Here is a 15,090-nt window from a genome sequence, read left to right as displayed (position 1 = left end):
ATTAGTTGACCTCACCATTTGAGCAGTCGGGGCCAGTCCAATTTGGGTCACAAGTGCAAGAGCCGCTTTCCTGAAGGTATGTCCCATGGCCCGAGCACTGGTCCGCACACATAGTCTTCAGTATTTCACAGTTGCTGCCACCCCATCCTGGATTGCAGTGACATTCCCCATGGATACACACCCCATGATTAGAACATCCAGGATCTAGGCAGTCCGCTAGTGTCAAGAGAAGAGAACAATTTTATTAAAGATGAAAGATATCCTAGTTCATGCGGGATAAAGCATCAACTCTTAATTGAATTCCTATCAATGTTTTAGATAATCAAACATCTATCCTCCACTCTCATGAACTTGTCTCTGAAAAGGCAGGGAGTTGGACCAAGTTTTAAGAACCAACCCAGCGCCATTTAGGTAACTGAGACCCTTGCAAGGATTTGTCATTTTCACAGATTAGACGAACACGTTCTGGAGGTCTAAGACAACCGCTCCGTGTTGTGCCTCTGCAGGGCCATAACGACTGCCTTTTCGAGAACAGACCCTGTACGCAATGACCCTCTCCGTGACCACCGGGCACTGACAGCTGCGTGGGCTCCTCAGATTGTTCGAGAAATAAATGAGTTGCACACTCTATCCTTCTTAATTCACTTTAATGTGCTTTAGAAGATGAGATTTAATTTAGCAATTTGACTCAATAAAACTTTACACTTGTACGGTCAATGGCCTGAAAATTTAATTCCAGAGACTTAATTGCATTACTTTGTGAGTCCAGATCAATACAATCAATTTGATTGGAGAACGGAAATAGTGCTTTTTTTTTTTCTTTTTTTTTGCTTTCTGGAAGAAAAGCAAACCAAACCAAAGCAAACCAGTTTAACTGCACTTTACAGCCTAGTGTCTCGTCTCTCATCTCCCATACAGTGGTGGGACAAATCCACTAAGTTGTCCTTATTCATTCCATTCCATTCAACTGTCCCTACTTTCCAGAGATGTCAAGGAAGTCAGCATCAATGCAAAAAGCTAAAAAGAAACAACAACAAGCCAGTCCTTTGTTGGGATTTAAGACACAAATGCTTGCTTACTTTCTCAGAGATTTAAAAAAAAAAAAAAGGATTACTCATGCTACAGAAACAGAGCAAAAGGGCTCTTTGGTATCTGTTCTTTTTATTAGTTAAAACGTTAATGGAACAATGCGTTCATAAATATGGAAATAAAAATTGCTTTTTCGTAAAGAAGCATGTGTGAGAGAGATGCCTTTGCCTAACCGGAGATTACAGATTTAATCTGTTTCTTTATGGAGATAACAAGAAGGGTTTGGTAAATATTGACATGTTTACCTTCTTCACAGTTTTCTCCTTTGTATCCCGAGTTACAAGCACAAGAGCCCATGATGCAAATCCCACGACCCCCACACTGCGGGTCAATGCACTGGGTAGTCGGCACGTCACACTCGGTGCCCTTCCAGCCGCTGAAGCACAGGCAGCGGCCCTTGGAGTACTGCCCATTGCCACTACAGAGCACGGGACAGGCTGCTGTGAAATAACACATGACAGAAGGGATCAACAGCCACGCTCTCCACTGAGCCTCCCGACGAACAAGCAGCTATGCGCCTTTCCCACCCCTTCCCTTTCCCTCGTTGCTATGTTTTCTCAATTGGATGTATTCCTACGGCTTATTCGCTTAGGAAGGGAATCTGACTTGCATACCTCTTGAACAATCCGGACCCAGAAACCCTGGGAAACAATGGCAAGTTCCAGAAACACACTCTCCGTTTCCATGGCAATTTCGGGGGCATTCCACCACAGACTCTGAAGGAGAGAGACAAGAGGGAGCATTTGTGAGATGCCCGCCTCTCTTAGAAGTGGTCACTCTGTTCATTTTAGTTAGGTGTTGAAGTAATTATGGACAGCTAACTCCAGAACCTGCAAATCGATTCATTTATATAAGATAATCTGCAGCATACTGACTTAAAGCCGTGATACTTCTAGTGCAGAGTTTTAAAAGTGTTCTCTTGAGGTGCTTTTCCTCCCCACAGTAATTTATAGTATATTTTACAGAGCTTTAGGGCTTGCTGTACAGTCACCAATGAGCAACTGACAATGTGTTCATTTTACCCGTGCTTTATCACCCGAGACATCGCTCAAGTCTGGTAACGATGATTTACTTTCTATTCAGCGCAGAGCTTAGGCTATAGGTGGAAAAGGATGCTTTGAAGAAGGCCCCTACCTATAATGATAGTGTTAAAAGAAACCTGCTCTGGATTTTTCCCATCGTTATAAAAGGCCAGATGCCAGATTCCAGAATCCAAGTACTGGATAAAGCCAGCTTCGTGCAGGCTGACGGATCTCGCCTGCCGCCCGGCTCTTTCAGATTCCACCAGGTTCCGCTGCTCTCTTGCAATTAACCTGCTGCCATCCAGGAGCTCCACAAAGTCGTACTGGGGACGAGGGCATGGGAAACAGTGTTAGTAGCTAGAAATAATACACGTACTGCAACTTCAAGCTGTCCTCTTTGGCAAATAAACCAAGTACTAGAAAGAAGTTTTTGATCGACAGGTCCAAGTGACAGAAGTCTTCTATGCATGGATTTTATAAGAATAAAAACTACCCGTTGGATCTCCTTGTGTTCAAACTGAAACGATAATTTCCTTCCTTTTTAGGGAGCATTTGTGAGATGCCCGCCTCTCTTAGAAGTGGTCACTCTGTTCATTTTAGTTAGGTGTTGAAGTAATTATGGACAGCTAACTCCATAACCTGCAAATCGATTCGATTTGTTTATATAAGATAATTGCAAATTTTATTCGTGCTCCTGACCGATGGTGAGTTTGGTAAACTAATGCAGTTTGGGGATATAACTGAAATCTATGGGATTCTACTCAGACCATGAATAGTTTAAGAACTACTCCCACTTGACGCTATGTATAGCAATGAGTGCTGTCTAAAGGCCCCTGGGATAATTCTTATTCCTGGAAGCAGCTCCTTGGGCAAGGCATTCATAGTTACTCTTGGGGACTCCTTAGGAGGTTCAGCAGGTCCTCCTCCCTGTGAACTGGTGCATCTGGTCTAGGGACTTGGATGCACCCTGCTGTAGAGCCGGGGTCTTTTCCACCCCAGGACTACACATCTCTCCTGGGATCCTAACGTAACCATTCACGCGTTCATGGGATTTTACACAAATACACTTAGGTTGAACCTTTGTAATGAAGGCTTTAATATCCCTAATTAAAGTCAATAGACTGATTAACCTCTAGAGGGGTCTAGAGGGATGGAGAAACAACCACGGGCAGAGTTAGGGTGGTGGCGACAGTCATCCTTGAAGCTGCATTTTGTCTTTACCACAATTAATTACAAACACTAGCAGTTAAGAGCGTTGAACTGGAGGATTTAAGCTATGGGACAGGAGTGCCAACAAACCTATAGGGTTGTTTGTTTCCAGCCTATAGAATTGTAAACAGATGCCAGTGAATTTGGAAGACACTGAAGAGATTCTTCAATAGTGGCTTCAGTAAGCTCATTAGTTATTAGCATCTTAGCACAGTGCTCCTCTTGTCCAGTTTTATTTTACTTCTGAAACATATTTAGTGTAAAAGCTTACAAGCATATGTAAGGAGATGTGGACCATGCACGAAATGTCATAAGTGTAGTACTATCTCTGTGCATCACTTGTACTTTATGATATGATTAATTCTTTAAATGGAACAGTTGTATGAGGAAAACACTATTATATTATACGACGTTCTTAATCAAATCAAATAAAAAATCGAATTAGTTATTTGAATTTCTGGGAATTATGTTTAAATAGTCATTTATGGTCACAATAAGAGGATCTGATATGCGATTCAGTTTGTGACTTACTAAAACCTTGATTTAAATAAAAGCATTTTCTTCTTTGGGTTGTAATATGCAAGACATATGCAAACTTCATTAGCCCTCAACATTTTTTCAATTTTCTTACAAGGACTGAAACAATGACATTTCTGGCTATTTATGAAAACGTCACGGGAATTCCATCTCCTCATGAGTAGAGGAGAAGAAGCAAGCCTAATTTTGAAGGGTGCCTCCACCTCAAATAAGTTCTCTCCATTTACTCATCGGATTTAAATATTTATATTACCAGGGCAAAGCAAGAAGGAAAACGTTATTTCCATGGTTCAATACAGATGATTTTCCCACATTATACCTACAGTAACTGAGAAAGTAAAAACGTAGAAATCTGGAGTTTTAACTAGTCTACAGTCAGTTGTCACTGGCAGCACAGAGATACACATCTGTGCCACGCCCACACATTGACGGGGCACTAGAGTGGAGGGGACCATGCGGTGCTGAGAAGTATCTGGCGGCTTTAAACCCCAGCTCTAGGCTTCTGTAATGACATTTCAGAGATGACTTCAGGAGAGCTATTCAAAACACCTGAAGAAAATTACCTTCTTTAAACTATAATCATCTCCACTCAAAATAAACACATTATATGGCTTGTCCTTCGGGCAAAACATGATCATATAAGGGCTAGTCTGGGCTTTGCTCCACTTACAGACTGGAGCTGTGCATGGATTGATTTCTGTGGGGAGGAACTTAAGAACTTACGCTATATTCAGTATACAATCCCTTGGACCAACTGTTCAATCTTAAACTCTGGGTAGCCATCACGGCAGCATCTGTTATGTTACAAGATTTCACTAAGTTGGAACTTGGTCAGCTCCCTTTAAGGAAGTACTCCTCCACCTTACTAACGCTGTGACCCTTTAATACAGCTCCTTAGGTTGTGATGACCCCCCAACCATACAATTATTTCTGTTGCTACTACTTCATAGCTGTTAATTTTGCTACTTTTATGAAATATAAATATCTGATATGCAGGATATATGATATGCCACCACTCAAGGGGTTATGACCCACAAGCTGAGAACCATTGCTTTAAGGGAAGTTTTCTTATAATATTACCTTATTTCTTAGGCTATTACCTAATATGGTGTGTGTGTGTGTGTGTGTGTGTGTGTGTGACACACAAATGTTATGTTTCTTTTTCAATGGTTTACTATTTAATCAGCCATGTAAAAACGAAAATAAGACTTTTCCTGGTATTTGGTAGTTTACTTCTGAAAAGACAAGACAATCTATCTGTTGAATTCCATTTCTGTTAATAAATTGATGGGTGCCGAGTCAGTGAACGCTTGACTATGCCCTTCAATCAACTGTTGTTCTTGGTTTTTGAGCCAGCTTTGCCATGTACCCCCTGACGGCCTTTAACTACCAAACATTTTGCTTCAAAGCCTCTCAAGTGTCAGGATGGTAACTGCATGGCAGCATGCCCTGCCTTTAAAAAGTTGCCTCCCTTCAAGTGTCTGATGGTGGCATAGTCCTGCTGTATATATTGCCAGAACACAGAGAAGAAAAATGTTTTAGAAGTCTTCTTACTCAACTCTCTCATTTTACCAACAGACACTGAGTCTTGGGTGAGTTAAGTTACTTATACAAGGTCACGTATGATATAAGGCATAAAAATCAAAAAGTGGTAGGTGTTTAGAACTTGGGTTTCTGCCTCCTTTTCTGAAACAGCCGTCAGGCAAATGCACTAACATGCCATAGCACAGGAGCTACAGAGCAAAGAATTGCTTCCTTAGGCTTCCAACCGTCCAGGAGAATAAATCGGCCATCCGGGAGACGACAGTCTGTCAGTTCCTTGGCAATGATCAAATGGGCAGTTCTATAAAGGGTCACAGAGACTTTGACTTTCAAAACTCAAGTGACTCTTCTGAGGGGCTGGCCGATTTTAATTATTTCAGGTTGATTTATTTAATGCTCCCCAGGAACAGAGAAATGTTCAATTTGGGCTGCTTTATAGCATATTTCATGTTTAAACACTGAACTCAGAAACAGCTGTTTGCTCTGCTGATCTTGAATAAACCAGAGGAAGGAACTCTAATAACCAAGGCTTAAGAAAAAGGATACCCTTACACAGATACATACACACACACACACACACACACACACACACACACACATATACTGTGGCAGGAAAGGATAGATGTCATGGGGACTGTTACTAAATAATGGTGCAATTGTAAGAAGACATCAACTGCGCCTTCCGTTTTCCTAATTTTATGTGTTATGCATTTAATGCAAAAGTCAGCTATATATCCTTAAACAAGCTTTTTTTGTGTGTTGTTGTTGTTGTTTGTTTGTTTTTTTGTTTTCCAAGACAGGGTTTCTCTGTATAGCCCTGGCTGGCCTCGAACTCAGAAATCCACCTGCCTCTGTCTCCCAAGTGCTAGGACTAAAGGAGTGTGCCACCATTGCCCGGCTAAACAAGCTTTTTAAGTGCACAACACAATACACAGGTTTTACAACAGCCCCGGTTGGCCTGGAACTTGCTACAGAGAACAGGCTGGCCTTGAACTTTACTGGCCAGCTTTGTAGCCTCTGTCTGCCTAGTGTGTGTACGCCCACTTCTGGATAGAGCACCCATGTTTCATCTGAAATTATTTGTAGGTGACTTTAAGGTGCACATTTATAAATGTGCTTAACGTAAGAGGATTCTTCCTTGAACTGGAGAAAATAATTTAATTTCAGATGTGGCTTCAGTGGCGAGAAGTTTCTGTGTCTCGCTGGACTATTCACATAGATACAGTATGTCTGGGGTAAGTGGAGCTTTACAAATTCACTTTCCTTGGCAGTCCCTCTATTTCGATGGAGACTAGGATGGACATTTTGGTTGGGACTGCATTGAATCTCTAACTAGCTTTCGGTATAATTAGCATTTTTACAATATGAATTCTCTCAGTTCATGAGTATGGGGACAACTTTCCATTTTTTTTTTTTTTTAGTGTCTTTATCTTTTCTTCCCACAAGGTTTAAAGTCAGCATCACCCTGGGGTAAATTTTAAAGCTTAAGATTGGATACTTGTACATCATGACAAATGTCTGACACAGAAGGACCCATGGGGTTCAGTCGGACATCACAGATATGAGGATCTATTGTAACATATTAGTCAGAAATCACACGGAAACAGAAATCCATAGATGCTTCAGAAGGCATGCTGAGAACCTGAGTACTTCTTTCAAGATAGGATTGCTTTACTAGTGTTTGGCCATTATTTTTGATATTTCACAACCTAGGATTCTAGAAATGAGCACAGAATATGTAGTTTGCATGAAAATCTTGGTCTTTCTATCTTAAATGAAAAAAAAATCCAACATGGAATTCCACAAGGAAATACTTATTATAAAATATGTCAAACTCATCTAAGTATTAATTAACTGGCTAGTACATTTTTAAATTCCTTTTCCAATTTTATAGGCGATAATTCAAAAATACTTTTGCTTAGATATTATGGGGCCTTTTTATTCCTCCTGATGACAGAGACTGAAACTCAGTGTTTCCTTTACTATCTCTCCCCCCCCCTTATAAGCCTGTTTTTTAAAAATAATAAACCCTCAATGTCTAAACTGGATATGTGTGACTCTGTATTATAGTCTTTGGTTTTTTGTGGTAGTTGGGATTGAACTTAGGGGACTAGGACCTTAAAGACTCTAGGCAAGTACCCTACCATTGAGTCAGCTTCCTAGGCTACTTTTCAACTTTGAAATTTACCTCACTTAGCTGCCCAGGCTAGCCTTGAACTTGTGATTCGCCTGCCTCAGACTTCAGAGTAACTGTGATTGCACGTCTGTGCAGCTCCTCTGTGGACATTTCAGCTGCGGCTTTTCCAGTGGGAGTGTCTTCATACAAAGAACTGACTTTTAATGCTATGGGTCCAGTAGTCTGAGGAGCACACGGATGTCATCATGCTTGGCTGTCTACGAGCATTCTGACTACTCACGTCACTCTTCCTTGTTTTCAAAGGGGAACTGTGGTTAACTATCATGCTTATTACGTGTGTATTTCAACATTCTCCTTACTAAAAATAAATCTGACATAAATCTCAAGAACCGCTTTAACCAAATCAATAGATTTAAGATGATCTTAAGTACCCCTCTTGGGCATGAAGGTTATATACAACCATCTGAAATTACAATAGAATCTTGGAGGTTGGACTGTGTGATAGATACCCAGCTGATGCTCTACCCTCATTAAGTTCCTCTGACATTTTTAGCCATTTCAACCCATCATTAGCAACCCAAGCCAAGCCCTTATTCCTACTAGTGATTCAGATGTCTCGAACAAGCACAAGTTACACACAAACTTCTATCGCAAAATATCCGTTTAGACTTCCCCCAACAGCTGAGTTTCAGAGATAGAGTAACATCTGGAAATGCAGAGTAGGAGCCCGCATTTTATTGATGGCAACGCCCACGCTCACCTGAGTATGGGAAGGCGGTAAGCCCTTCCGGCCGTACACTCCGATCAATGCATCCTTCTGAAGAGAGATGTTGAACTTGAGAAACTGTGGCTGATCGATAAAGAGCTGCGATCTCCAGAAGATCCCGGGGGGAACCTCTTGAATTGCTCTCCGGCCAATATCAAGTTCTCCGGAATCTATGGTGTTATTTTCATGGGTAATTCCACCTAATTTTCCTGAATGTGAGAGACCCGGCGATGAAGAAAAAAAGATTAAAATAACAGGGCTTCTTTTCAGAGAGTCACTTTCCCTCATTGTTCAGGAATTCTTCTTCTGCAAGAGAGACAGATACTCCCTCGCTTGTCTTCCGTTTAAGAACTTTTTTTTTTTTAACCTGCGAAGTGTTGTTACAATAATTCCCACCTAACATTCTTTAAGGCACGGAAGTCAAAATTTCCGACTTCCCCCAAAGTACGCTGATCACTGAAGCTGCTTCCATACTGATAGCATTTCTCATGTATTTGAAACATAAATGCCTTATAAATTATACGCCTTGTTATTTCTTGGGAGAGATTCAGTCTGTTGCTTATCGGCTACTCTAATCATACCGTTAATACTGATGAGTTCGAATTAAGGCAGAATGGATTCTAGAGATTTCCAAGACAATCTTTAATCAACCAATCAATGCTACCAACTCATGCAGTCCTCTTCAAGTCGTACATGGGGAGGGGGGCGGGAAGGAAAAAAAAACATAGGTCAATAAAAAAAGGAGAAGGAAAAGGAAAGAAGGGCGGGACTTCCGGTTTCTTGATCCATCCTGAGCATTAGCCATACCCCTCCCCAAAGACCTTCAGTCCTCAGGGGAAACAAATCTGCGACTCCCCGAATCCTTGCCATCTCCTCACATGGCGACCTGGTTCTAGAAAACAGATCCAAGGTTGTTTTTTTGGGGGTGGTGTTCCCCTTTGCCCCTGGTCCTTTCTTAGCTACTCTCCCTGCAACAGAAGGGGTTGTTACATTTAATTGCAAGGGAAAGCAAAAGAGAAGGTCCACAGACGCTGAAGAGACAGAAGGCAAATTATCCTCCATCAAACCCAGCCCTTTTAACGTGATAACAAAGTTGACTTAACCAATCGTTTTCCTCTTTTTTTCATTAAACTGGAAATAGCCCCCCAGAGAACTTGTTAATTCAAAAAATTTTAAGATTTAATCTCAAATCTGAGAATTATATCTTATCCTAAAGAGAGGAGAGAGCCTTCTATCTGTGAAGTGCTGTTAATTTAAAATTGCTTTCATTTTATTAAGCGTCTGCTAGGGGCAGAACATTGACATCATAATAAAGAATAGGAATCAAAGAGCAGTAGCTTAGAAACCATTTACTACACAGCTTACACACTTAGTCCTCACCCAGAGGAGACAATCTGTGCAAACTGTCGAACTAGGTGACAGCCTAAAGCTTCATGAATGGGTCAGTGGAAGGCCATCCTACTGGACTTTGAAGGACAGGTAGATGAAGTGTGAAGGCTAATCTTGGTTGATAACTTGAGTGGATCTGCAGTCAGCTAAAAGGCAAGCTGTGAGGCACACCTGTGAAGAATTTTCATGATTATGTTATCCGAAGTGAGGAACAAATGTGGGTGACACCTTCCTTGTGGCTTCCTGGATTTAAAAAAAAAAAAAAAAAAAAAGAAAGAAAAGCTTTGCCTTGTTTGCCTGCTCTCTTACCAGCAAGTTCATCTGCTCTGCTGCTGCCCCCACCACTGCTGCTGTAATATTCCTTCCCTAATGTCAGAACCCAGCTTCTTTGGGCTTCTAATATAGACTGACGAGCAGTGGCTCTCCAGGTTTTCAGTGCGAGACTGGAACAGCTGAGGTACCTAAATTCATGAGCTGAGCAGCTGCTGAGTTCTCAACCCTTCCAGTGTGAAGACAGTGATTGCTGGACCAACCAGAGTTATTTTTTTGTGAGTAAGACCTTTTAACATATGTTCATCCTCTTGGTTTAGAGAACCATGACCAACACAAGATATCTGAGTTAGGATAAATATCCCGGTTTAGAAAAAGATATGGAGTCGGGAATGTGTTCAGATGCATGTGGAAGAGAAGCCCTGGAATTTAACAACCTGGGTTTGAATCATGGCCACATCAGTGGCTGAGGAACCTTCTGGAAAATGAGGACGGCCACATGACCACTGAATTACCATGAGGTCTAGACTAATGCTCAGCTCCATGGCCCTTGTACGAAGGAATGCATTCTCTGTTCCTGGGAAAGGAATGGGAAGTGAGGTTGGAAGGGGAAGACAGTATCTACATCTGCGGTAGAGAAGATGCCATTTATACCTGTACAGCTGGGGCTTCTGATTTGTAAATACTTTCCATTCGATCAACAAGCATCATTATACTTTTCTTGAGGATGTATCTATTTACCATTAGATATGCTATTTCTAGGACAGTTTAAAACCGTGAAGGCTTGAAGAATTACATAATGGTCTAATTATGCAAATGGCACTGCAAAGTGGAGATGTTCTTATGTTCTTCCCTCCCCGCTCCATCCCTCTGTCCCTGATCACCACCCTCCCCTGTCCTTCTCTCTGTTTCTCTGCATCAGAGAAACATTATCTAAGATTACTAGGAAGAACTCCCCATCATCAGAGATGAGTATGGTAGACACGAGCTGACGGCAGAGAGGGCGTGGAACGATTCATAACCGATTCACTTCTATGGGTAAATCTGAGGTTTGAGGGAGGGTATATCTCTAGTAAATGTCAGGGTTAGTTTTTTACCTGGACAACTGGATCCTACAGACACACATATACCATAAGCTGCCAAGGATGGTTATAGCTAAACGGAGTCCTGCTAAAGGTCTGAGCAGGCAAGAGGTGAAATGAGGTCACTGTTTGAGGAGCATTTAAAGTGCAGACTACAGGAAGCCAGGAGATGGAAGTGGGGATGGGGAAATGGTCAACAGCCCATGTCTGATGCAGAGAGGGCGATACACATATGGCTGATAAAACACCATTATTCATAATTCCATAGAGTCACTTCTTGAGGTCTGTGATCATTGCAGCTAACGACCCTGAAGCCTGAAGGCCTGCTTTTCTCAAGCCAGTTTGGTATAATAAAATACTCTAAGGGCTTTTCATATATGAACACTTAGAGATCTTAAGCCGTGCCCCATTCCTGTGACGTTATCTAATAACATAATATACCCAACAAAGCAAAATCAGAATACATGTTTAAATGAAAGACAGGTAAGATTGTCTCTGCTCTCAAAGCGTTCTGCTTCTTATTTCGACAGACAAGTTGCTTTAATCAATGATACTTTTAGACACTTGACAGCATTCCCCCTGTAAAGGAGCTTCTGCTGTGCAGTCTATGTTTGCATAGTGAATTAGCACCGGTGCAGAGTTTAAGTGCTGGGCGACAGTGGGGTTAGGCTTTCTGAACACCTAGGACAGGTAGCTTTGCCTGTGTCATTTGTACCGAACTCCTAACCAACCCCGAGAGGGTGACACTTTGAGACAAGAAGCTAAGACTCAGGGAGATAGTGTGTGCTCAAGGTAAATGACATCACGCCTCGAGTTTCCAAACTATGTCTTTCATATCATCCCTAGAAATCATGCTGTCTATTAAACCAAAAAAACACTGTTTTAAGTTATTATTTAAATCTATCCACCTATTTCATGCAAGATGCTCTAACTCAGAACACAGCAGAGAATGCACAGAGCTGGCAAGGATAGGGTGTAACGTTATACCTTACCAATTTCTTTTTGGAGACAAAAATCTCACTCTGTTCCTGAGTGTCTGGAACTCACAGAGACCTGCCTGCCTCTGTGTCCTGAGTGCTGGGATTAAAGGCGTGATCTATCTATTGTTGTTTTGAATAATAAGTTTTATAAGTAAAGGACGGTTTTTGAGAAAAAGCCATATATCATTTTTGGCTGTGATTTGTCATAAATTGCTAATAAGTTGACATTCTGACTGACTTCCATATTATGCATGTATGTATGTATGTATGTATGTACGTATACATAGGAATGAACCTATGGCCTTGCACATAGTAGGCCCTTCAGTGCTCCACCACTGAAGTATGTAACCCAGGTCTTATTTTGCTGTTACTTTTGAGACTTTTTGTGTAAGTTGCCCGGGCAACTCTGTGCAGCCTAGGCAAGCCTTGTTCTGGGGATCCTCTGGCCTCAGCTTCCAGAGCAGCTGGGGTAGCTGGCACACAGCATCAGCCTGGGCTGAGGCAACTTTTACGACCCTGAAGACAGCAGCTGCCTTCCCTCCCTGAAGCCCCCGCTAAAATCTGCTGTGTACACACCCTACTAAACATGGCCACGGCTCACACTTGGGATCCTATGTCCAGATAATACATGCCTAGCACTGCTCCCGTACTTCACAGCTACTTACAAGTACCTCTTCTGTTGCTCTGGAGGCGCATGCAGGCAGTTCTGTGGTGATAGGGCCCATCTCATGCTGATGGAAGTAAGTGTTAGCAATTTTATGAGTGGCAAATATAAACTGGCCGTAGTCCACAAACTGTTTTCCCCAATACTTCAACTTTGCCTAAGTACATAAGGCTTTGAGAACTGAAATTTTTGAGTTCTGGCTTCTCGGGCTTAAGGCGTCATCATCTCTAAGTAGCTTAATATGTGGGTATTCCTGCCTTCTTGCTTTCTCTATTTGTTGACTTTAAGGGGTTAAATCCTATTCACTGAAATAATGAGAGGCCACTGTCACCCGAGGTAGTGTACCACCTAACTCAGTTAGGCCTATGGGTCCTGAAACAGATGTCTTCTCTTCAGGGAGAGGGTCTCTTCTTTATAAACAGAACTAAAAATGAAATAAAACAAAGCAAAACCTCCCCCTCCCAAAGGTTGGCCAAATGTGGTTCACTGAGCAGTAGCAGATATGCTGAGGATTCAGTATCCAGCATGAGAACGGTCAGTCATGTCATGATGATAGAGAATCTTCGAAGCCAAGTGCTCTCGCTGAAGTCTTTTAGAACAGTGTTCTTCTAGTAACAGTTATGACCCCAGGCCACTATGCAATGCATTTCGGCATTTGTTCTAATTTCCTGGGACTCAATTTTTAAGACCCTTAGAATCTCTGAAGTGACAGTGTCTTTGTATGCTACTGGGGTTGAGTGAAGCCCATAGGTGGCTTCAAGAATGGGGTTAAACTAACTTAGGGTTAGAGTTCATTTTCCAGTCTCAACTTATAACCACCAGGGTTGAGGTTAATCACACACGGCCATGGTTTAACTGGTCCTGTCTATGTTATGAGACCTTTGTAATAACCCAAAATGAAGGGTTTGGAGAGCTCCAGGACAGCTGAGCACCCAGAGACTCAAAGAAGTGACTGTGTCTGTCCCCTCCCCTTGACCTACGAATCCCTCCGCTGTGTCCTGTGATGGCCTTTGTGACAGGATAGTCAGGCTGGCAAATTAGTCAAACCAAGGGAGGGTACGTGGGAACCCTAATGTATAGATGATTGGACAGATGTATAGACAGACAACCTTGGGTTTGTGATTGCCACCGGAATTGGGAGGGACAGTCCTGGGGACTGAACTCTGCCGAGATCAACTTCTTGCTCCTCGAAGACAGAGGACTGACTATGAGTAGGCAAGGAGTCCGCTGTGGCCTTTGCACAACTACTTGCAAAGGGGAGGAGGTGTTCTCACACCTTGGCAGCCATGAGACTTCGGTGTTTATTGCTTTGCCAGGAGAACGTCATCCAGACTAATTAGCAAGGAAAGGGGTCACTGTTAGAGAACTGACTTCTAGAACTTCAACAACCTTCCTGTGTATAATCTCCTACAGCAGTCTGTCTCCCATCCCTAACATCTTGTTATATCTCAGTTATATATAACATATATTTATAACATAGCTTCCCTATGGTGAATAAAGGCAAACTTCAGGTGGTTTGTTTCATCTTTGCTTAAGACACAAGAAACCCAAGTCTTGCTGGCTCTTTCTTCTAGGTTCCTCTGTCAAGGGTAAAGGGAGAGTCGAAAGAGAGTGCTAAGGACTACTGGCATTGTTTGACATTAGATATACCAACAAGAGAGGGTGCTAATTCTCAGCCACTGTCCAAGAATGCTTTTTGGCTTCAGACTGACACACAGAAAAGGCAATAAATAGAAAACACAAGCAATGTTTTATTTGTTCCAATTGTTAAGCTTATGATAAAGTTCTGTCGCCACGCAGAGCAGGAATCCAGAATGCAGAGGCTGTGACACAATCCAGATTTAACTATTTGAACTGGAAAACGCAGCAGGGTTTTTTTTTTTTCTTTTTCTGACAGAGAGTAAATTTGATTTTAACGAATACTAGCTGTGTCAGTTAAATTACAGAGTAGGTATTCTCCGCGAATTAAACGAGCTAACGAAATGGAGAGGTCTCAAGCAGGAAGTGAGATGAAAGCAGGCAAAGCAATTATAATGGCAAAGGTGAATGAAAGTGGACAACAGTTCACGTTCTCACTGCATTGTAAGTCTACCAGATTAAGCAAGTGTGGGCCGGCAAAAGCAGTGCAGGTGCCATTAAGACTGTTTTGCTGAGCCCTGGTAAAGCCTTTGTTGGGGCGGTATGCACTATTGGCAAGAAACTGATTCTAAAAACTGTGTAACAAATCTTTTACCAAGAAGGGTGCTGCTCATTTGCTTTCAGGGAGACTAAGTCAAATGTGATGGAAGTTCCATCATGTGGGGCCTTCATGCACTTCCGGTATGTAAATCAGAACATGATTGCTGCTATCCAGCAGCAGCAGCAGCAGCAGCAGCAGCAGCAGCAGCAGCAGCAGCAGCAGCA

At 42.1% G+C, this 15,090-nt stretch overlaps 1 protein-coding gene across 2 annotated transcripts in view; it reads right to left on the bottom strand.

Moving 5' to 3' along the window:
* The window catches only part of Tenm3 (teneurin transmembrane protein 3), a 445,726-nt gene that overhangs the window by 115,384 nt on the left and 315,252 nt on the right, over positions 1 to 15,090 (bottom strand). For both annotated transcript variants that reach the window (XM_028757645.1, XM_028757644.1), the window contains exons 6-10: positions 8,297 to 8,511; positions 2,224 to 2,434; positions 1,704 to 1,805; positions 1,335 to 1,529; positions 16 to 216 (exon numbers count right to left, since the gene is read on the bottom strand). In XM_028757645.1, the coding sequence (XP_028613478.1) occupies positions 16 to 216; positions 1,335 to 1,529; positions 1,704 to 1,805; positions 2,224 to 2,434; positions 8,297 to 8,511 (924 nt within the window). The remainder of the gene's footprint in view (positions 1 to 15; positions 217 to 1,334; positions 1,530 to 1,703; positions 1,806 to 2,223; positions 2,435 to 8,296; positions 8,512 to 15,090) is intronic.

Source organism: Grammomys surdaster, unplaced genomic scaffold, assembly GCF_004785775.1.
Source record: "Grammomys surdaster isolate TR1022 unplaced genomic scaffold, NIH_TR_1.0 126178, whole genome shotgun sequence".
NCBI classification, from domain to species: domain Eukaryota; kingdom Metazoa; phylum Chordata; class Mammalia; order Rodentia; family Muridae; genus Grammomys; species Grammomys surdaster.
The sequence above is the reverse complement of the archived record's forward strand: the minus strand, read 5'-3'. Positions and strand labels throughout refer to the sequence as shown.